Source organism: Malania oleifera, chromosome 4, assembly GCF_029873635.1.
Source record: "Malania oleifera isolate guangnan ecotype guangnan chromosome 4, ASM2987363v1, whole genome shotgun sequence".
Taxonomy (NCBI): domain Eukaryota; kingdom Viridiplantae; phylum Streptophyta; class Magnoliopsida; order Santalales; family Ximeniaceae; genus Malania; species Malania oleifera.
The window spans coordinates 83,304,019-83,327,582 of record NC_080420.1 but is presented as its reverse complement, the minus strand read 5'-3'; the positions used below and the strand labels follow the sequence as shown (position 1 = coordinate 83,327,582).

At 35.7% G+C, this 23,564-nt stretch overlaps 1 protein-coding gene across 1 annotated transcript; it reads right to left on the bottom strand.

Annotated features, from left to right (window-relative positions):
* Positions 1–22,686: 22,686 nt before the first annotated feature.
* LOC131153848 (uncharacterized) lies at positions 22,687–23,154 on the bottom strand. Its single transcript, XM_058106298.1, has one exon. The coding sequence runs from the start codon at positions 23,152–23,154 to the stop codon at positions 22,687–22,689; it is 468 nt and encodes a 155-aa protein (XP_057962281.1).
* Between the last annotated feature and the right edge of the window lie 410 nt (positions 23,155–23,564).

The following is a 23,564-nucleotide window of genomic DNA, read 5'->3' as shown; positions in this document are numbered from 1 at the left end:
TCATATAATTCACTTTCATAGTTCACATCACGTGAATCTCATATCACATTTCACATTATTCTAATTTCCTGCTACTCTGTATTCTTGTCTGCATTCACATGTTCTGTTCTTATATTATTCACTAGTTAAATTAAACAATTATGCATTTAGAACTCACTATTGGATGGATAATCACCGTCATGCTTCCCCCTATGATGGGTTATGTGGCTCGAAGGCTGGACTTAACCCTGGATGGCCCACCAGAGTTAAATCAGAAAACAACCTCTTCAGTCTGTAAGTCAGATTGGCTTTCCCAAACTGGTTTAGACTCCGGGGGGAATCTCTACCCTACACAGCTCAATCGACCATCCTGTCTCCACACTCTTTCTAAGACATGTGGGTGCACTAATCTCTAACAAATATCATTCACAACAGTACTATGCCTCACTATGGTCCATCAGAATTCTCAAATCATACATTGCAATTTAACATTCATATCCCACTTTGATTAAACAATACACATGCAGTATATATTCTCATCACATTTCAGTATTTCCAACATGTCATAAATATATCATAATTCACAATTCAACTCAGTATTTGCATTTTACTCATGCCACACATTCCAAATAATAGGCATAATTATATCTCGTCAAAATAGTAAGTCAGCCCATATTCATCATCCATTTTACTAAAGATACAAATCAAATTATCTTCACAATTTTCAGAAAACATATTACTTTAATCATTCCATTTTCACAAATAATAGCTATAACCCTAGGCTAAAAAACCACAGTTCAAACAATTGAATTTTCTTTTAAAACTCATCTGATAATCATATGCATTTATAAACATATATATTTTCCATTTAAACCAGTAAATTCATAAAAACTACTCGCTTAATCTATTCCCCTTACCTGGTTTCCAGAAACTACCCCACAGTGACCCCAAAACGATGCCTGTGGCTCTCACTCGAACCCTGATTCAATAACTTTAATTTAATCAAATCGACCCTAAATAAAATACTATTTTAATATTTTCTAGGCCCATAAAATCCAAATAAACAATTAAACTCCCAAAAATAACCAATTTTCTTAATTCCCTAAATCTCACTCTCGCTTTGGAGTGGTGCCTAGGACCCCCAAATTGAAAATTTGCTCTGGCCAAAATGATGACGATCGAGACTAGGAACCCATGGTGGCACCCGATTGTCGATTTAGGGAGAAATTGAGGAAAGAGAGGGAGTATACTTTACCCCAAAAGTGGTGCCTACAACGCTCATTTGAAAAATCCACTTCGATAGGAATGTCGGTGGTGGAGAATGGAACCCAGCAATATTTTCCATTTCCCGATTGGCCGAGTATTTGTTGAGAAAATGAGGAGAGAGAGAGAGAGAGAGAGAGAGAGAGAGAGAGAAGTGGCGACCAGAGAAAGAAAGAGCATGAAAGAAAAGTAGAGAGAGATGAGAGACGGCTTTCGAGCTTGTCTGATTCCATTTCAAATTTTCATTTAAAGCTTCAGGAGATGATAAGGTATAATTATATATTACTTTATTATATTATATTATAAGAATATTATATTATATACTTATATATATATATATATATCAATTATCCTTATATATTTATGCATATATATATATATAATCATCATATTACTTAATTTAATTAATTCAATTTAATAATGTTTAATTAATTAATAATTAATCTTAATTTAATTTTTTTTTTCGGGTTACTACACTTTCAATTAAATTTATTATTTTATTTGATTCAAGGGCCACTCACTCGTTTGTGTCTATGAGATACGTTAAATTATGTGGGGTGGAAACCTAGATGTTAGACATTGAGTTAGTAGTAGCTACACTGACAGGGTCAATAGTGAGGTGTCGAAAGGTAATCAGAGGCTATCCAGTAGATATTCAGGGGAGAGTACTACTAGCTGACCTAGTAGTGTTAGACGCATGGATTTGATATGATCTTGGGAATGGACTAGCTAGCTGCTAATTATGCCAGCATCGAATGTCATCAGAAAGAGGTGATATTCAGACCTCTTGGAGAGTAGGAGTTCAGGTTTGTGGGGTCACGCGTGCATTCCTTACCACAACTAGTGTAAGCTATTCAAGCGAGGAGGCTACTCATGGACGAGTGTCAGAGGTATATAGCCTGTGTAAAGGAAGTTCCAGAGAAAGAATTGAAGCTCATCGATATTCCAGTGGTGAGAGAGTTTTCAGATGTTTTCCCAGAGGAACTACCTGGTTTGCCTCCCAATTGTGAGATTGACTTTGCCATTGATTTACTTCTAGGGACGGTACCAATTTTTAAAGGGTCCCAACGGAATGACTCCAGTAGAGTTGAGAGAGTTAAAAGATCAGATGCATGAATTGTTAGATAAAGGTTTTATCAGACCTAGTGTATCATCCTGGGGAGCCCCAGTTTTGTTCGTAAAGAAGAAATATGGGATGATGAGGATGTGTATGTACTATAGAGAAATAAATAAAGTAACTGTTAATAATAAGTATCCTCTTCCCTGTATAGATGACTTGTTAGATCAGCTCCAGGGTGCACGGGTTTATTCAAATATTGATCTTCGCTCTAGGTGCCATCAAGTGAAGGTCAAGGCAGAGGATGTCTCCAAGACAGCGTTTCAAACTCGGTATGGGCACTATGAGTTTTTGGTCATGCTATTCGGACTGACGAATGCTCCTGTTTCATTTGTGGATTTGATGAACAGAGTCTTCCATCAGTACTTAGACCAGTTCATAGTGGTTTTCATTGATGGCATACTGGTTTATTCGAGGAATTTCAAGGAGCATGAGACTTAAGATGCTCAGAGAAAGGAGAATGTATAGCAAATTCAAGAAGTGTGAATTTTGGTTAGAGAAAGTTACATTCCTTGGGCATGTGATATCCGAGGATGGAATCTCTGTAGATCTCAACAAGATAGAGGTAGTGGTGAATTGGATGAGATCGAAGAATGTTCAGGAGATCAGAAGTTTCTTGGGACTGGCGAGATATTATCGTTGGTTTGTAGAGGGATTTGCGGGGCTATCAGGCCCTCTGACATGACTAACCAGGAAGAATGTTAAGTTTGAATGAAAGAATGATTGTGAGCAGAGTTTCTAGGAATTGAATTAGTGGCTCGTCACTACACCAGTATTGGCTATTCCATCAGGAAATGATGAATATGTAATCTATAGTGATGCGTATCTGAAGGGGCTATGGAAGCCATAAGGAACTTAAAGCACGTTCAACCTGGCACATTCCATGAAATTAAAAGAGTAAAAGGATGAAGATACTTCAGATTTTCAGTTGTAATGTGTAATTAGTCTCACTTGTATTTATATATTTCATAAGATATAATTGGGAGCTCAAAATGATCAATAGACTGACCCTAGGACTCATGCATTTTATGAAAAATCTACATACTTTTATCCTAGGATTAGATTTGCATTTTAGAGGCAAAATAGGATTGAAAATAGAGGCCTCATCGATGAATCTTTTGGCCTCGTCAAAGAATTCACAAAGGCCACTTGGCAATGAATGGATGTCCTCGTCGACGAGAAAATACCAAGAGCTCAAAAATCTCAGATAGTCCACCCATTGACAAATCCATGTTATCGTCGACGAGTCCAACGAGCAAACTGATGCTCCAATGCTGAAATGGGCAAATTTTTTAATTCAAAATATCTATGATTGATCGAATGGCTAGAAATCTTTTAGATGCCGAAAATACTCATAAATATCAAACCCTAAACCCTAGTTGAACAAATTTTACATATATTGCCAACACTCTATCACGTTCATACATTGTTTTGGGCATTCTCTCCGCTTTTCAAGAGCATTCACGCACGCATCTTACAAGCACATTTTGATATTGAGGTTTGATATACAAGGTTTTATATTTGGGCATTTAATTTTCATTGTAAAAGTTTTCTTCTCTCATATTTTTATTTAATATCTTATTGAGAGCAATAAATCTAGTTCTTCATTGATTTATTATTTGAAATCTTTATTTGGAAAAAGTTTTGCTAGAGTTTAAATCTTTGAAAGCATTCACGTTTATACTTTATTCAAAGATTTCATCGTATTCCATTATTGCAAAAACTATTTGAGAGCAAATCTTAAAATCTCCAAAATACATATTTTTGAGATATCTTTTGTGGAGAAATTTTTAAATAAAGTTTAGATCTTTGGAGCAAACATATCATATATATTTTTATATACAAAGATCATATATTTGATTATTACAAGAATATTATTGAAAACATCACATACACTCATTGAGCTTCAAATTATATCTTATGAGTGTGCTTAGGAATTTATTATACTCAATAGCTTGTTGAGAAGAAATCTGAGTGTATCCAGATTTATTTGTTATCACTTGTATTAATGGTTCGGGATGTGAACTGGGAAGGAGGAAGCTACGCCTCTTGTAAGCAGCGGAGTAGGAGGAAGTTGTGCCTCTTGTAAGCAGCAGAATAAGAGGAAGTTGTGCCCCTTATAAGCAATGAAGTAGGAGGAAGCTGTGCCTCTTGTAAGCAGCAGATTTGTAACAGGAAGCTCCACTCGGGTTTAAGGAGTAGATTAGTGCAATCTATGGGCATTTTGCCCAAGGCGAGGACGTAGGCCGAGTTTGGCCAAACCTTGTTAAAAATCATGTGTTTGCACTTTCTCTCTATCTCTCTTTACATTTATGCACTTATATTCATATTATATCTGTTGTGCATGTTTTAAATATTGATATATATGAATATCTAAAATACATGAGAATAATTGGGTAATGCTGAATTTGTGATGACCCAAAAATATATATATATATGATTAAAGTACAATAATAATAAAATAATAAAAATAGTCATTAAGTTAATATCAATACAGAAGTGTTTTTCTGTAGGATCCTTGATTCCATGTTTGATGCCTAAGAAAGACCTTGTCTTAGCGAGTGCTCAGAGACCATTGCGGCTCAGTCGCTCCCTGGAGGTCGGCCTGGTCAAAATGGAATTTCATAGGATAAACAGGATAGATACTGTTTGTATACGTAAATAAGTATATATACATAAAATAGTGTTTTGACAGACATAATTTGTAGAAATACATAATAAGATGATAATAATATAGGTATCATATGTGGGGCCCACAATACTATGTGGGGTCCACATGAGTCCCGGAGCCACAAGACACTGTTTATATACGTAAATAAGTACATAAAATAATGTTTTAACTGATATAATTTGTAGAGATATATGATAAAATAATAATAATATAGGTATCCTATGCGGGGCCCACAAGACTGTGTGGGGCCCACATGAGTCCCGAAACCGTATGAAGGTTTTCACAAGTCTCAAAACTATGCAGGATGCATAAAATCGTATAAGAGTTATTGGAATTACGTACGATCCATTTGGGTCTCGAAATTGTGTGGAGCCCACAAGACTACATGGGGCCCACAAGACCATGTGGGGCCCACATGAGTTTTTAAAATTTAAATTTAATTCTTGTTCAAAAATAAAATAAAATAAAATAAATACTAAATATAGTTTAAAATTAATAACAATGATAATAATAATGATTAAGAAAAATAATAAAATAATAAAATAATTAGTTAGGTAATGGATTAATTAATAAGGTAAGTAATTAATTAAAAATTTATTTAGTGAGAATGGTGGCAAGCACTCCCAAATGGCCTCCACTCAAGTTTAAAATTAATAACAATGATAATAATAATGATAATAATGATTAAGAAAAATAATAAAATAATAAAATAATTAGTTAGGTAATGGATTAATTAATTAGGAAAGTAATTAATTAAAAATTTATTTAGTGGGAATGGTGGCAAGCACTCCCAAATAGCCTCCACTCAACCCATACCTTGCCCATTCTTTAATTTTTAAAATTATAATTTCACCTATCTCCCCACACTTTTATAAATTCTATTTCTTCCCCAAAATTTTCCTATAAATAGGGAGCTCTCAACCTTCATTTTTCACAACAATTTTCCAAGGAAGAGAAGGATTAGTGAGTGAAAGAATTTGTGGTGGAGAGAGAATTTTTGAATAAATTCTTAATCACCCACTTTTTCCGATCTCATTTCTTAAAGATAATTATTGTGTTCGTAGCACACGGTAAAAGAAGAAGGTAAGTAAATTTGATTATGTTAGTATTTTTATTCAAAATTTATACCCGAGTTTATTTGTAAGTAAATTTTGATTATGTTAGTTTCTTTTTATTTTAAATTCATACCCGAGTTTATTTTGTACGTAAATTTTAATTATGTTACTTAGTTTCACAAAATTTCTATGAGTTTATTTTTTACGCATATTTAATTATACCAGTTCTATCTTTAATATACTTGCATCTATTTTTGGATTAAGAAATGTTCCAATCCCCTCGGGTAAATTTTCAGCATTTCTTTCTATTCAAAAATAAAATTATATATATTTTTAACACAAAAATTGTGTGGCATGAGTTTATTTCTACGTTACATTTTTTTTATGTAAATATGAGTAAAGATGAGATTTTCACGGTATTATTTTAAATTACATAAATTATAATAAGATGATTTTCAAACCCCTTATGGCAACGAAAGTTCAAAGTTACAGATGCTCGGTACCGCAGCTTAAAGTTTATACGGATCAGAGTGCACCCACACTGTTTACAGAGTGGTTATTTATGTTAGTGGATTTCTCCTGAGTGCACACCTGGTTTAAGTCCAGGACTTAATAAGGAAAATCTCACTTAAAGTTTACGTACGTTGATTTAGTTTGGTCGGCCAGCCAGCTAAGTCCAGTCTTCGGACCGCACAACCCAGTCATGGGGGTAAACATGACTTACGGCAAACAGGCCTAAGGGTGATTTTTACGATATATGTTTATACATATTTAATTACGTGTACAAAGTTACTGATAATTTGAAGGAAAAGTGTAAGTTTACGTGAAAAGGATCATTTTGGTGCTTATATGACGATCTAAGGAAAACGTATAAGGAAAAGTATATGTATGTTTATCATTAAATATTTTTACAGTTTTAAAGTTAAAAGTTTAATTTAGCAGTTATAGTATATGATTTAAAAATTTACTGTTGAAATTGATGACAAAAGTTTTATGCAGAAATTGTTAAATTTATGTTTATTCTAAAAGAAATCTTGAAGTTATAGTATTCATTATTGTTTTACGAAATTCTTTAAAAACTCATTTTGGCCACACACTAATAATAATCTTATTTACTTACTGAGCGTCGTCTCATCCCAATCATATTTTATTTCAGATAACTCTGAAGGACATGTCGGGAATCAGGCTTAGCAAGCATGCAGGTGGGGATTAGAAAAATAAAGATTGATTAAAAATATTAGTATGGTTTCAGATATTTATGTTTGTGTAATTTTCCTTCTTTTGAAATAAATGATTGTAATATGGAATATTAGTGCTCTGGTTTAATAAAAATTTGAGTTTATTTTGCTTCCGCTGTAAATCAGTAGTAAAAAGTTAATATCTCAGGCCCCTCGGGGTCGGGGTGTTACAGAATTAGTTGAGATATCCACTGATTAAATCAATTAAGTTGTATAATACTGAAATCGGTGTATATCCAAATTTGTGCTTGTATGGTTGGGTTTTCAATTAAGGATTGAAATACCAAAATACTTTTGAATACCCAGTTCACCCCCCCTCTTGAGATTACACCTAAATTAACATCTAACATTTGGTATTAGAGCCTCGTTGCATAGACTTAAATGTTTTTGTAAAAATATTTAGATGACTTATTTTGGTGTGTCCCAATTCGGTGTGGGACAAATCTCTACAATGCCTCTAATTTTTTATGGTGAATATTTCATTGGGTGGAAAATAAGAATGACTATTTTTATCAAATCAATGGATTGGAGGACCTGGATAGTAATTTCTCAAGGGAACCTTGTACCTATAAAAATTGTTGATAATGTTGAAATTCCTAAATCTGAATATGAGTTGAATGGGAATGACATGAAATTAATGCAAATAAATTTTGGTACCTTGAATATTTTATTGCTTGCTTTAGATACTCATATCACTTATGAAATCAAGTCATGTCAAAGTGCAAAGGAGATATGGGAGGAACTCGTTAGGAGATTTGGAGAGACCAAAGGAAAAAAGTCCACCACTTGGGAAAATTCATGCTCAAATGATCGGGAAGTGGAAAATTATGGCCTAGTTGCATTAATCGATGAAGAGGTACATTCCTCTTCTTCTACTTCTCATAATGATTCTCAAAATGATTCATGCAATGATTGTGATACATCTTGTGATATATATTGTGATAATTCTGGTAGTGAATCTTATGATGAATTACAAAAGGGATTTGTTAAGGCCCATAAGATTCTAACAAAGATGTCTAAAAAGAAAATAATGTTGGAAATTAAAAATAAAAATTTAGCAAAATAATTAGAAGATTTTAGAGAGTCTCAAACTTCTTGGAAAAAAAAAAAAAAAGAAAAGATTGAAAAGGACTTAGAAATTAAAAGATTAGTAAATGAAAATGAGGCATCACTAAAGGAATTAGAATAAAAAATTCTTGTTGGAAAAGAAAAGGATTTGAAAATCATGAAATTATAAAACAAGAATGATATGATGCCAAAAGAGCTGAAAGAGTTAAGTTCCAAAATTTCGAGTGACAATATTGCAAAAGTTCTTCAAATTTCGGAACTTGAATGTCAAGCAAACAAAATTGTAACATCCTCATAATTATTATCATTTATATATATATATATATATGTGTGTGTGTGTGTGTGTGTGTGTGTGTGTGTGTGTGTCTACATCCATACCTAAGTAGCGGAAACACAAATCATACAACCATTCACATATATATACTATACAATACCAGAATCCAGTGTATATTAACCATAGCCATACAAAACTAACCCTTTCAGCATTATCTATCTAAAAATATACACAACTCTGTCAAAAACTCACCCTATAACCAAGGCAATCAAAATACTCTCTATCCGTGATCCTGATCTGCTCGCCTAACTGTCTCACTTGAAAAATGTTAAAGTAATAGGGTGAGTCGACGCTCAGAAATATGCTATTACTAGTGTGTGACAACTGAGTTAAGGATACTTTTAAATAATAACTGAACTGTAATGCAATAAATAATCTGTAAAGCATATCTTTCTTTCTCAATTTAAAATATACTGTATTATCTGTATTTTCTACTTTTCATACTGATAATATCATACTATACTCAACATATACTGTAAAATTGTATACATATACATAACTGTGCTTTATCCTTGGGACTCTGTACGTCATGATTTGACCCCTCATGACAGGGTTGTGCGGCCCGTAAGCGGGACTTCATCTGGTCGGCCCTCAAGATAAGTCAATATACTCTACTCTACCTCAGCTTGGCCAAACTGCATCCACTCCTAGGCTCGGAACTGGCTACTACCTCGTCAAACCGGCCCACACACTATCTGATATATGTGGTTGCACTCTATCTATATATAGCAACGGTACCGTGCTCTATAATCTATATCTGTATTGTATCTGTTTGTAATATTTCCACAGGGATCTGATACTATATATATATATATATATATATATATATACATACATATATACTCTTTTACTTTTTTCATCATGTTTCCAAAATTACCATAACGCAATTTTCTATACTGTAAATATTGTAATCTCTGTATACTGTATCTGTAGCATCTTGATGCTACCTCTGTATATCTGTCTGTATCTCTATCTATATACTCTGTCTGTATACTCTGTATGTTATGGCAATAGGAAACATGGCATGCTATAACTCTGTATATACTGTTTTGTATAAAATTGTAATATAAATACTGATCTGAGTACAACTGTATACATGTATATGTATATATATATATACATATATATATATATATCTGTTTCATGAAACTATTCATATAAAAGTTGTATATGTATGTACATTTCTCTGTATAATTTTTGTGAATATAAATCTATATCTGTATATTCTATATAACTCCATATACTGGAAAAACTATGTAAACTTTATATACTGTCTATATCTGTGTATTCAGTATAGTATGATACATTATAAAAGCTATATAAATTTCTTCATCACATGAAAATCTACTCAGGCCACACAAGCATTTAAACTCATATTCTGTAAATACTGTATAATAAACTGGTATGAATACGTGTCTATGAAATCTCTGATAGCATTATGAAAACTCTTAGTATAGCATATTTACCTTACCTTAACTTTGAAAAGCCCCTCTAAAATTCTGGCTCTGTACCCGCAAGGTTCCTAGCTCAACATCCTGAAAACATAATACGCCAGAACAAAATATCAGTATTTTCTTACCTACAACATTTCTTATAACTGAGGGAAAGACAAATACTGAATAAAATATCTTACCATGAGATTGGGACCAAATCCAAACCAACTTTTCCAACGATTAGCTCAGGCAGACTTGCAAAGAACTTCGCTAGGAGCATTGTGGTAGCCTCAGATCTTCGATTCGACGAGAAATAGGCCCAAAAACGAAGAAAGAAGTGAGAGAGGGACGTAGAGAGAGAGAGTGAGAGAGAGAGAGAGAGGAGAGAGAGAGAGGAATCCAGAAATGAGATAAAAATATGAGTTTTCACAATTTATAGGGCCAGATTTGTCGACGAGACACGTCACCTCGTCGACGAGTTCTTCAATAATTTCGTCAACAAACTTCCACCCTCGTTGACAAATTTTAGGCTGCCCCAAAACCTCTCTCGATATTTTCTCGTCCATGAGACGTGGCTTCTTTGATGAAATCCTTTATGTGCTCATCGACGAATCCCCTGTATTCGTTGACGAACCCTGTGCAAAAATCCCGGGTTGTTACATTCTCCCCTCCTTATAAAATTTCATCCTCGAAATTTACTATCTGTATCCCATCTATATATTCCATCATTCCATAATGGAAAGAAAATGGTCTACTTATTTTATTACCTGCCCTCACTTGTGGTGGAGGAATACCGTGGTTACATTTACGTCCTGAGAGATTACATATATAAAACTAAAAACCATCAACTAACTAAAATCAATATATGTACCTGCAAAAGAAACTTATCTAACTATTATACTTTACCTGAGTACCTCTATACCTCTAGGAACAACTTCAGGTATCTCTGTCTGATCTGCTCCTCGAGCTCCCAAGAAACCTCCTCTATAGCATGATTCCTCCACAAAAATTTAACTAACTATATTTCTTTAGTGCGTAAAGTTTGAACATTTCTATCCAAAATTTGTACTGGTAGTTCTACATATGTTAATGATTCCTTAAGCTCTATCTCTGCATAGCTAATAATGTGGGATGGGTCTGGGACGTATTTTCGTAACATGGCAACATGAAACACGTCATGAATACGTGTCAAAGCTAGCGGCAAAGCTAGCCTGTAGGCAACTGACCCTATTCTCTCAAGTATCTTAAAAGGGTCAATAAACCTAGGGCTCAACTTGCCCTTCTTTCCAAACCTCATAACTCCTTTTAGAGGAGCTATCTTCAAAAATACTTGATCTCCCACATCAAATTCCAACTCTCGGTGGCGAGTGTCTGCATAGCTCTTCTGCCGACTCTATGATGTACTGATTCTTTCTCTAATTAATTGGACTTTCTCGGACACCTGTTGTATTATCTCAAGACCCAAAACTCGCCTTTCACCTACTTCATCCTAGAAAAGAGGAGAACGACATCTCCTGCCATATAATGCTTCGTATAGAGCCATGCCGATACTAGCCTGATAGCTATTATTGTAAGAAAATTCAACTAGCGGCATAAACTGAATCCAACAACCTCCAAAATCAAGCACACAAGCACGAAGCATATCCTCTAGTGTCTGAAATGTTCTCTCAGTCTGACCATCTGTCTGAGGATGGAAAGCAATGATAAAAGCTAACTGCGTACTCATAGCCTCCTGAAAACTTTTCAAGAATCGTGAAGTAAACTGAGGATCTCGATCTAAGACTATGGATATCGATACTCCATGAACACGAACTATCTCCTGAACATATATCTCTACTAGTCTGTCCATGGAATAACTGATTTTAATAGGGATGAAATGAGCGGTCTTCATCAAATGATCCACAACCACTCAAATCACATTCAGTCCCTGTCGTACTGGTGGTAACCCAGTAACGAAGTCCATCGAAACGTGGTCCCACTTCCACTCTGGAATAAACAACGGCTGCAACTGTCCTTCCGGTCTCTGGTGCTCAGCTTTAACCTATGGACACGTCAAGCATTGCTGAACAAATTTGGCTATCTCCCTCTTCATTCCACTCCACCAAAAATATTTTCGTAGGTCCTTGTACATTTTAGTACTACTGAGATGGATTGTGTATAGGGATCTGTGAGCCTCTTCCAGTATAGTCCTCCTGATCTCAGTATCAACAGGAACACATAGCCTAGTGCGGAATCGTAGAGCTCCATCATCTGATATGCTGAACTCCTCACCCTGACTATCACGTACTCTAGCCATCACTGCCGCCAACTCTGCCTCACCCTGAGCTGCTTTAATCCTCTCATAAAGCGTAAGCTGAACTACTAGACTGCCAATAATTGCCTGAGGACTCTCCTCCACCAATTCTATATTTAGCCTCTCCAACTCCACCAAAATCGAGTGTTGAATCTCCATAACTACCAGTATGGATCCCCCCGATTTCTTGCTCAGAGCATCTGCCACTGCATTTGCTTTTCCTGGGTGGTAACTAATCGTGCAATCATAGTCTTTAATAAGTTCTACCCACCTCCTTTGCCTTATATTAAACTCTTTCTGAGTAAATAAATATTTCGAACTCTTATGATCCGTGAAAATCTCGTTTTTTCCACCATATAAATAATGCCTCCAAATCTTGAGAGCATACACCACTATAGCAAGCTCTAAATCATGGACAGGATAATTCTTCTCATATTCTTTAAGCTGCCTGGACGCACAAGCAATGACCCTGTCGTGCTACATCAACATGCATCTAAGACCCTTTAAAGAGACGTTAGTGTATATTACGAACCCATCCTCCCCTGAAGGGATAGCCAGTACTGAAGCTGAGACTAACCACTGCTTTGACTCTTGAAAACTATGCTCACAGTCATCAGTCCATTCAAATTTTACATTTTTTCCTCGTAAGTCGTGTTAATGGACTGGATAGCCTGGAGAAACCATCCACAAAATGCCGGTAATAACTTGCTAACCCCAGAAAACTCCTGACTTCCTGAACATTTCCTGGCCTTTCCCAACTCACCACTGCCTCTATTTTACTCGGATCAACTGATACTCCTGCTGCTGAGATCATATGACTGAGAAACTAACCTGCCTTAACCAAAACTCACATTTCTTGAATTTCACATATAATTTTATTTCCCTTAATATCTGCAACACCAGCCTCAAATGATGCTCGTGGTCCTCAAAATTCATCGAATAAACCAATATATCATCAATAAACACAACCACAAACTGGTCCAAATACTGGTGGAACACCCGATTCATTAGATCCATAAATACTGCTGGTTCATTACTCAACCCTAATGGCATCAATAACAACTCGTAATGCCCATACCTAGTACAAAATGCGGTCTTCGAAATATCTTCTGCTTTAACTTTCACCTGATGGTAGCATGACCGCAGATCAATTTTAAAGTAAGCCTGGGTCCCCTAGAACTAATCAAATAAATCATCGATCTTAGGGAGAGGATATTTATTCTTGACTGTCAATTTGTTTATCTCCCTATAATCGATGCATAATCTCATGGTTCCATCTTTCTTTTTCATGAACAAAACCAGCGCACCCCAAGGCGACACATTGGGCCTGATGAAACCTTTATCCAGTAATTCCTATAATTGTTCCTTCAATTCTTTTAACTTTACCAGGGCCACACGGTATGGTGCTTTCGATATTGGTGTAGATCCCGACAACAAGTCTATAGTGAACTCAATTTCATGATGAGGCGACAAACCAAGTAATTCTTCTGGAAATACATCTGGAAACTCTCTCACTACCGGTATGTCAGCTTGACTCAATACTTCTTTTGGCAATTCTTTTATGTATGCAGCATACCCCTGACAACCATCCTGTAGCAGTCTCCTCACCTGAAAAGCCGACACGAGTTATGGTGAAGCACGTATGCGTGATCGTACGAATCTGTACTCTTTCTCGCTCGGGGGTCTAAAAATCACTTCTTTCTAATGACACTCTATGCTAGCGTAATAAGTAGCTAGCCAGTCCATACCCAATATCACATCAAACCCCTGCATATCAAGGATCAAAAGATCGGCTAACAGCACCCTCCCTTGAATACTTACTGGAAAATTTCGCAACACCCTTCTGCATTTTACCACTAATCCCGTCGGTGTACCCACAAATAATTCTACATCTAGTAGTTGAGTCTCTACCCCAGTTATTCTGACATACCCCGTCGATATAAAAGAGTGGGTGGCACTTGTATCAAATAAAACAATTCTTTTATATGAAAAAGCAGTAAGAGTACCTGTGACCACGTCTCTAGTCATCTCAGTGTCTCTTAGTCTCAACGCGTAGACCCTCGCTAGCGTAGTGTTCCTCTGCTGACCATTGTGGGGTGCCTGATATCCACCCCGAAATGTTTTGGGAGCCTGTGCATAATTCAATGGAATCTGACATGATCGAGCTGAATGACCGGGCTTCCCGCATCGATAACAAACATTTTCCCCTAGTCGACACTCACTAAGATGTCTCCGCTCGCATCTAGGATAAATGGCAGGAAGCTGTCCGCCCTGAACTCCACCATGCTCTACCATCTGTCTCTGGCCTCCGCCAAATCTACCCCCTCTCCAAGGGCCTCGGCTAGGACCCGCCTGAAAACTCGAGGGCGCAGTCCTCTTTCTATGACTCTGCATCTCAGTCTCCCTAAGCAAACTTTCCTCTGCTATAGCCCTAACAACCAACTCTAAGAAGTCTTGGATCCTCAGTACTGCCACCTGCCTATAAATATAATGCCTTAAGTTTCTCTTAAACATTCTAACCTTCTTTGCTTCATTTGGGACAATATAGGGGCAGAAACGCGATAGCTCAATAAATCTCGCAGCGTACTGCTGAACAGTCAACGACCCCTGGGACAGACTCAAAAACTCCTGTACTCGAACATCTCTAACTGAAGTAGGATAATATCTATCAAAGAACATGTCCCTGAATCGGGCCCAAGTCATCTGCACTGGTATCGCCCTCTGCTCCTTTAACAGTCTGGTGGCTGCCCACCATCTCTCGGCCTCCCCTGTCAGCCTATATGTAGCATATAAGATCCTCTGCTCATCGATGCAGTGAAGTACTGTCAAAATCTTTTCTATCTCCTGTATCCAATTCTCAGCAACTGCAGGATTGGTCGCTCTAGAAAAAGCTGGTGGATTCATCTTCATGAATTTCTATATGGTACATCCCTAAACTGGAGATGGACCTCCTTGCTTTCTAAAGCTCTGTGCTATCTCAGCTATAACTTGCTGAGCCACACTACCTAGCACAACATCTGAATCCCCACCTACTGTGCCAAAAGGACCAGCACCATCATCCCCACTACCGTGAGCGCTATTGCCTCTTGGGTTCATCCTGCAAACACATAGAACACCGTTTCAAAATTCTATCTTCCTACAAACCCAACTTATTCAACTAAAACTCCAAATCCTCTATTAACCATCCCTCTTGATTCTAGCCCCAAAATCCACTCCTGCAACCCAAACACATGACTCGTCAACAGTTTACTATGGTTTTCCAGAAATCATCACCCCAGGAAAAACACAAAAACAATCACGAAATCCCATATCCATATCATAGAATAAAACCTCAAATCTTTTTCCTATATTATGGTATTATTTTCTGCTGCACTCTAAAGTCTACAAAACCTAGCAACATAGGCTCTGATACCAAAATGTAACATCCTCATAATTCTTACCATTTTTTTTTATATATATCTATGTATCTACATCCATACCTAAGCAGCGGAAACACAAATCATACAACTATTCACATATATATACCATACAATACCAGAATCCAGTGTATATTAACCATAGCCATACAAAACTAACCCTTCCAGCATTATCTATCCAAAAACATACACAACTCTTCCAAAAACTCACCCTATAACTAGGGCAATCAAAATACTCTCTATCCGCGAGCTTGATCTGCTCGCCTAACTGGCTCACCTGAAAAATGTTAAAGTAATAGGGTGAGTCGACGCTCAGTAAGTGGAAATATGCTATTACTAGTGTGTGACAACTAAGGTAAGGATACTTTTAAATAATAACTGAACTATAATACAATAAATAATCTGTAAAGCATATCTTTCTTTCTCAATTTAAAATATACTGTATTATCTGTATTTTCTACTTTTCATACTGATAATATCATACTATACTCAACATATACTGTAAAAATGTATACATATACATAACTGTGCTTTATCCCTGGGACTCTGTACGTTATGATTTGACCCCTCATGATAGGGTTGTGTGTCCCGTAGGCGGGACTTCATCTGGTTAGCCCTCCAGATAAGTCAATATACTCTACTCTACCTCAGCTCGGCCAAATTGCATCCACTCCTAGGCTTAGGACTGGCTACTACCTCGTCAAACTGGCCCCTTCCACCTAGTGAACTGGGGAGCTGCATACTCTCCAAGCACGGCTAATGGTACCCACACACTATCTAAGATATGTGGTTGCACTCTATCTGTATATAGCAACGGTACTGTGCTATATAATCTATATCTGTACTGTATCTGTTTGTAATCTTTCCATAGGGATCAAATACTATAAATATACATATATACTCTTTTACTGTTTTCATCATGTTTCCAAAATTACCATAACGCTATCTTTCTATATTGTAAATATTGTAATCTCTGTATATCTATAGCATCTTGATGCTACCTCTGTATATCTGTCTGTATCTCTATCTATATACTCTGTCTGTATACTCTTTATGTTATGGTAATAGGAAACATGGCATGCTATAACTCTGTATATACTATTCTGTATAAAGCTGCAATATAAATACTGATTTGAGTAAAATTGTATACATGTATATGTATATATATATATATATATATATATATATATATATATATCTGTTTCATGAAACTATTTATATAAAAGCTATATATGCATGTACATTTCTCTGTATAATTTCGGTGAATATAAATCTATATCCGTATATTCTATATAACTCCATATACTGGAAAAACTATATAAACTGTATGTACTGTCTATTTCTGTGTATTCAGTATAATATGATACATTGCAAAAGCTATATAAATTTCTTCATCACATGAAAATCTACTCAGGCCACACAAGCATTTAAACTCATATTCTGTAAATACTATATAATAAACTGGTATGAATACGTGTCTATGAAATTTCTGATAGCATTATGAAAACTCCTAGCATAGCATATTTCCCTTACCTTAACTTTGAAAAGCCCCTTTAAAATTCTGGCTCTATACCCACAAGGTTCCTAGCTCAACATCTTGAAAACACAATACCCCATAACAAAATATCAGTATTTTCTTACCTACAATATTTCTTATAACTGAGGGAAAGACAAATACTGAATAAAATGTCTTACCCTGAGATTGGGACGAAATCTAAACCAACTTTTCCAACAATCAGCTCCGGAAGACTTGCAAAGAACTTCGCTAAAAGTGTCGTGGTAGCCTCAGATCTTCGATCCGGCGAGAAATAGGATTGGAAACGAAGAGAGAAGTGAGAGAGGGACTTAGGGAGAGAGAGAGATGAGTGAGAGAGGAATCCGGAAATGAGATAAAAATCCGAGTTTTCACTATTTATAGGCTAGATTGATTGATGAGACATGTCACCTCTTCGACAAGTTCTTCAATAATTTTGTCAACGAATTTCCACCCTCGTCGACGAATTTCAGGCTACCCCAAAACCTTTCTCGATATTTTCTCGTCGACGAGATGTGGCTTCCTTAACGAAATCCTTTATGCGCTCGTCGACGAATCCCCTATATTCGTCGATGAACCCTGTGCAAAAATCCCAGGTTGTTACAAAAATGACTAATGAATTTGTAAAATTACAAGCTGTTTGCAAAGGCTTAAAGAATTGAAAAATTCAAGACCTAGAAAGAAAGACGACCAAGCTAAGATCATCCACATATTTACCTAGGGGCAAAGAAAATTTTGATAAACTCTTGGGTTCTCAAAAGAGGACTTTAGATAAGGAAGGTATAAGGTACAGGTTATAATGAAATTGAAAATAGGAGAAGAAAGAACCAATACATGGGGTACTTTGTTAAAGCATCAAAATTCTATGCTTGTACCTCCTCCGGTCCGTATGCTCACACCACCAGCATATTATGTAAAAATAAAGGGCACATTAAATTTGATTGTTCATTTAAAAGGAAAGGTGTGAAACCCAAACAGGTCTGGAGAGTTAAAGAAAAATATGTACCAAAAATGAATCCCAAAAACTCCTCCTTAGACCTTAGGATTGAGAATTTAGTGGAACCAACCACACAAATGAAAGAGGATAATGATGACTAAAGGCTTAGGAAGTGGTGTGTGATTATAATGACAAATCTTATTATATGCACACTATTGGTATACTAAGAACCATAGAAAGGCTAGCCAATATGGAAATAAAAGTAATTTATCCAATCTAAACTTAATGAATATAAATATATATATATATATATATATATCATAATAATCGGGTAAGATATTAAAATATTGGTTAAAGCATGCTAACTTTGATTTGTTCAAAGTAAAAGATTGAAGACTTAACTAGCTAAAATATTAGGAACCTTATATCTTTGCAATGAGTAACATAAATCATAATATTGAAGAATAAGTCCACTTCCAAATAGACAAAAGCATCGTTGTTTAGCGAATAATTCGTATTGCTTAACCTATGCTTAAATATTAAAATCTTAAGTAAAGCATATCATGGCCATTGCATAAGACTGAGCCTTAGGAAATAAATCATATACTAAGCATCATCTAATCCTAAACTCATCCTTGGAGCCTTAAATGCTTAAATCAGTCATCACTCTAACCACAAGCACTAATAATCATAAATTCCATGTCTATCAAGTGATTATTAAAAGACATCCTATTATAATCAAATCAGGGGCATTCTCTAAATGGAATCAAATTGTTTATCCAGACATTTTTAATAAGTATTCATTTTGTGCTTAAAATGTAAAATTCCCTAATTTTGATTTGTGATTAAGTCATTGCTTCCACAAAAAATCTTTACCATACCACAATCATATGTGGTAAAGATTCATCTATCCTTGGCTCATTCCCTTACTTAAAATTGAGATCATACTTGTGGGATACCGTCCAATGGTGGGATAATCAGAAATACCCAAAGAGCAGTATTCAAAAATTAATATTCCCAAATCGCTCTTTGCCTAAGTAGTTGGATATATTCGCTTCCACGAAATATTTTGAATACTGTCCATGACTAGTTTTGAGTTGTGTTTCCAAGTGCAGAAGTGTCAAGTTGTATCAAGGATGAGTTTAGAATCATATTCCACAGAGACTACTAACTATCAAAGTATTTGTAAAAATTTAGTAAAAACTTGTTGCAGTAAAATGTGGTGTGAAAATCTTTTTGTGTTTTATGTTTTTGAAAGCAGTAAACAAAGTGGAGAGTGCTTGAGAAAAATGCTAAAAGGAGACTGAACTTTTATCAAATTTCCAAAAATATAAATCTAATAATGCAACCAAAACTAAAAAAATTAACAAAAACAATTTACCAAACACTCGGGTTATGGGTTCAACGTCTTTTTGCTTCAATCGTTTAATAATTCCCTAGGTCTTACTCCTCTTCTTGTTAAGGAATTAATAAGATGAAAATTTTCAGACTAAAGCTCGAGTAAATTTGCCACATCCGAACGGAAGGAAATAAAAACTCTCTTTAAGCATCAACCGAATTTCATGTAAAAACTAATTGACGAAAATCCTAGATTAAATCAAGATTTTGATGTGCCTAACGTCAACAACAAAATAAGGAATAAAAGTCAGCAATTTATCAACGATGCCTTCAATTTTTGGTTTTAGTCAAATAAAAGTTTAACAATAATATCGTAGGAAAACTAGTAAACCATGGAAAGCAACCGACATTGACCCACAACTCAAGTCATAGAACTTAACAACTCATGCTTGCAATCCAAAATTTCAGGATCAAATTGATTCCACAATAGCTCATTGCAACAATAAAATAAAAGACAACCAAGTAAAACAACAAATTACTTCAACCTTGAAGCATTTAAAATAACAAACCTAAAGACAAGAAACTAATTAATCTAGTAAACCACTGAAATAACAAAGTAAAAGTTGATATTTAAATCCAACATTAACTACTCAAACAACGGATTTAAACAACGTTAAAGTAAAGAGAAAAAAATAAGAGAGAGAGAGAGAGAGAGAGAGAGAGAGAGAGAGAGAGAGAGAGAGAGAGAGATAAACCCAACAATACTTTGAAGATAAATATTCAATGCAATAAATAACTCAAACTACACATTAAAATATCTATGGAAAATGACAAAGAAAAATAAATAATAACTCAACAAAACTATTTAAGTAAACCAGAAGAGAGAGAGAGAGAGAGAGAGAGAGAGAGAGAGAGAGAGAGAGAACGGAGGGCTGCCGTGAGGAGCTGCAGGGGGCTCGAGTCTCCCAACAAACAGCAGTCGCGAAACTGCTCCCCAGGTTCATTGCCCCTCTTTCCCACACGCAACACCCTAGATAAAACCCTACACTCCCTTTTTTACTTTCCCTCTCTTTTGTTAATAATAAAATCCTCTCAGGCAGCCCCCTTCCTTCACATGCCAGCCCAACAAAAAAAAAAAAAAAGCTCTCCCAGCACCTCCTCATGCAAACACACACACACACAAGGCTATTTTTTTTTTAGTTTGCATGGCCAGGTCACATCCAGCACCCGACCCACACTCCTTTTTGTTTTGTTTGTTTTGCTTTTGGGCTCCCTTCACATGCCTCTCCTGCTAGCACACTCTCTAGTCAGCTCACCCCTATGGGTTCTTGTAGCGCATGGGCTTGCCAGCCCTTTCACGTGCATGCATAGCTGCGTTGCGTCATGAAGCCCATGACCCTCACCTCATGTAGCCCAGCTCTTTGTCTTGTTTTAAAGTCTAGCTCACAACTTCAATTCGGCTGCCCAGCTTCAAGTGCCTGTGCACGCCTTCTTGTGGTCACATCACACAGCCAGCGCATGGATCTCCTTTAAATGTAAAGCCCAACTGCTATTTTACCCAGTTGCCAGCCCACATGGCTTCTCGTACACAATCTATCTATGCGCACATGGCATGATTTTAATTTCCAAAAATTATCCTACAATAATGAAATACGAATGTCCGTAAACTTACGATAAAAATAGGATAATTAACTCAAATGAGTCCAATGATTAAAATAATATACATAATCAAACATTTAATTGAAATTATGATCTTTAATGCATGAATTTAAATGCCTAATTACGCAATTTTGATGGTAATCACACCCCCCAACTAACGTTTTGCTAGTCTCTAGCAAATAACGTGAATACATTCAACTAGGGGAATAGCAACTAAAACTCCAATACTTATGAAAATTATATGCCATGAAATATGCTTAATGAGCTTAGGAACACAAGAAACAGATTAATTTAAGTTACACATCAACTGATAGATTTATACACCAATTAGTAAACCAACCAAGGTACTGAAAAGTAACAAATCTCACGTGTCATGAGAATAAGGCTGGAATTCTAAGATTGACTACCAATAGACATTAATGGTTTCAATCACAACAATTAGTTTGAGACAACCGTACGGTCTTACTCTAATTCAAAATCACTATATTGATGGCTTTCACACTATTACACTGTAAAAGGTACCCACTTTCTTGATTAGTTAGGAACCCGGTAGTAGGTCACGCTACTACAAGGTACCCACTTTTATTTAGTTAGGACCCTAGTAATAGGTAGCCCTTTCTAATGCACAATGGCTTCCCTTTTTTTTCTTTTGTTTTTTTTTTTTTGTTTTTCTCTTTTACTTCTTGCTATTAATCCCTGGCTTGTTTCTTATTTTTTTTTGCTTCAAACCTTTTTTTTCTTTTCTTTTCTAAGCCATTAGGATATGGTTCATTATAGTCCCAAATAATTGAAGTGTATATCAACAAAAAATGGTCTAAGGTAGTCGTTCTAAGTTTTCTAACCTGTGTAGTGTGTGTAGCAAGACTTTCAACATCCTTCCCTTGGATGAAACTAAGTGAAATGGATAAAAATCTATTTTAATTTAAACTTTGATTGCACTACATCCTACATGTTCCATATCCTCAAGTAAAAAAAAAAATTGGCATGTAACATTCACAAATGAGGAATTTAGCATGTTTTGAGCTCTATAACAGTATTTTCCCAAGGTAAACCAACTTATGTTTAAAGCATGCAAACAACAGGGTAAATTATCTTCCACCCCCCAACTAGAATGTAGCATTGTCCTCAATGATGCAAGAGAAATGAAAAAAATTTACCCAAGAGAACAGTTAAAAGTAAAGCAAAACAACTGTAAAACAAACAAGGAAGTAAAGGAAAAATTACAAGACAGAGGAAAAAGAAGTACCTGAACAGCTTTAAAAAGAGTGCAATCCTAGGGAATAAGAAATAACAACTAAAGAACAAAAGAAAACAATGAGAGAAATAAAAATGCAAAAAAAAAAAAACTATACTAAGTGGGATCAAGCAGATGTAGAGTAGATTCCTCAGATGCAAAATTAGAGATAAAAAGCTTGCGCCTTTGACCATTAACCTTAAAAACGTTACCATTGTGAGGATTCAAAATCTCTACGACACCATGAGGAAAAACATTCTTTACCACAAAAGGCCCACTCCACCGAGACCTTAACATACCAGGACACAAGTGCAATCGAGAGTTGTACAATAACACTTGTTGATCAGGCTCAAAAGTCTTACACTGAATGTGTTCATCATGGAAGTTCTTCATTATTTCCTGGGACAATTTAGAATTGTTGTAAGCATCCATCCTAAACTCATCCAATTCAGATAATTGCAATTTTCTCACACAACCAGCGTTATCAAAGTTAAAATTGCATTGCTTAATAGCCCAATACGCCCTATGTTCCAGCTCTACAGGCAAATGGCAAGCCTTTTCATACACTAATCTATATGGAGACATGTTCAAAATGGTTTTAAAAGCTATTCTATAGGCCCATAAGCCATTAGACAATCTCAAAGACCAATCCTTCTTGTCTGGGTTAACAGTTTTCTCAAGGATGTTTTGAATTTACTTATTTTGTAATTCAGCTTGTCCATTGGTTTGAGGGTGATAGGAAGTAGAGATTTTATGATGGATACCATACTTCTTCAATAAGGCTGAAACATGTTTGTTGTAAAAGTATGTGCCCTAATCACTAATTATGGCTTTAGGCATGCCAAACCTTACAAAAATGTTTTCTTTCAAAAATTTTATAACCACTTGAAGGTCATTAGATCTGCAAAAGACTGCCTCAACCCACAATCAAAAATTTCAATCACTTAGGTTGCAAAGGCATCATGCTTCTCCTAGTGATTCCACCTATTTTTGAC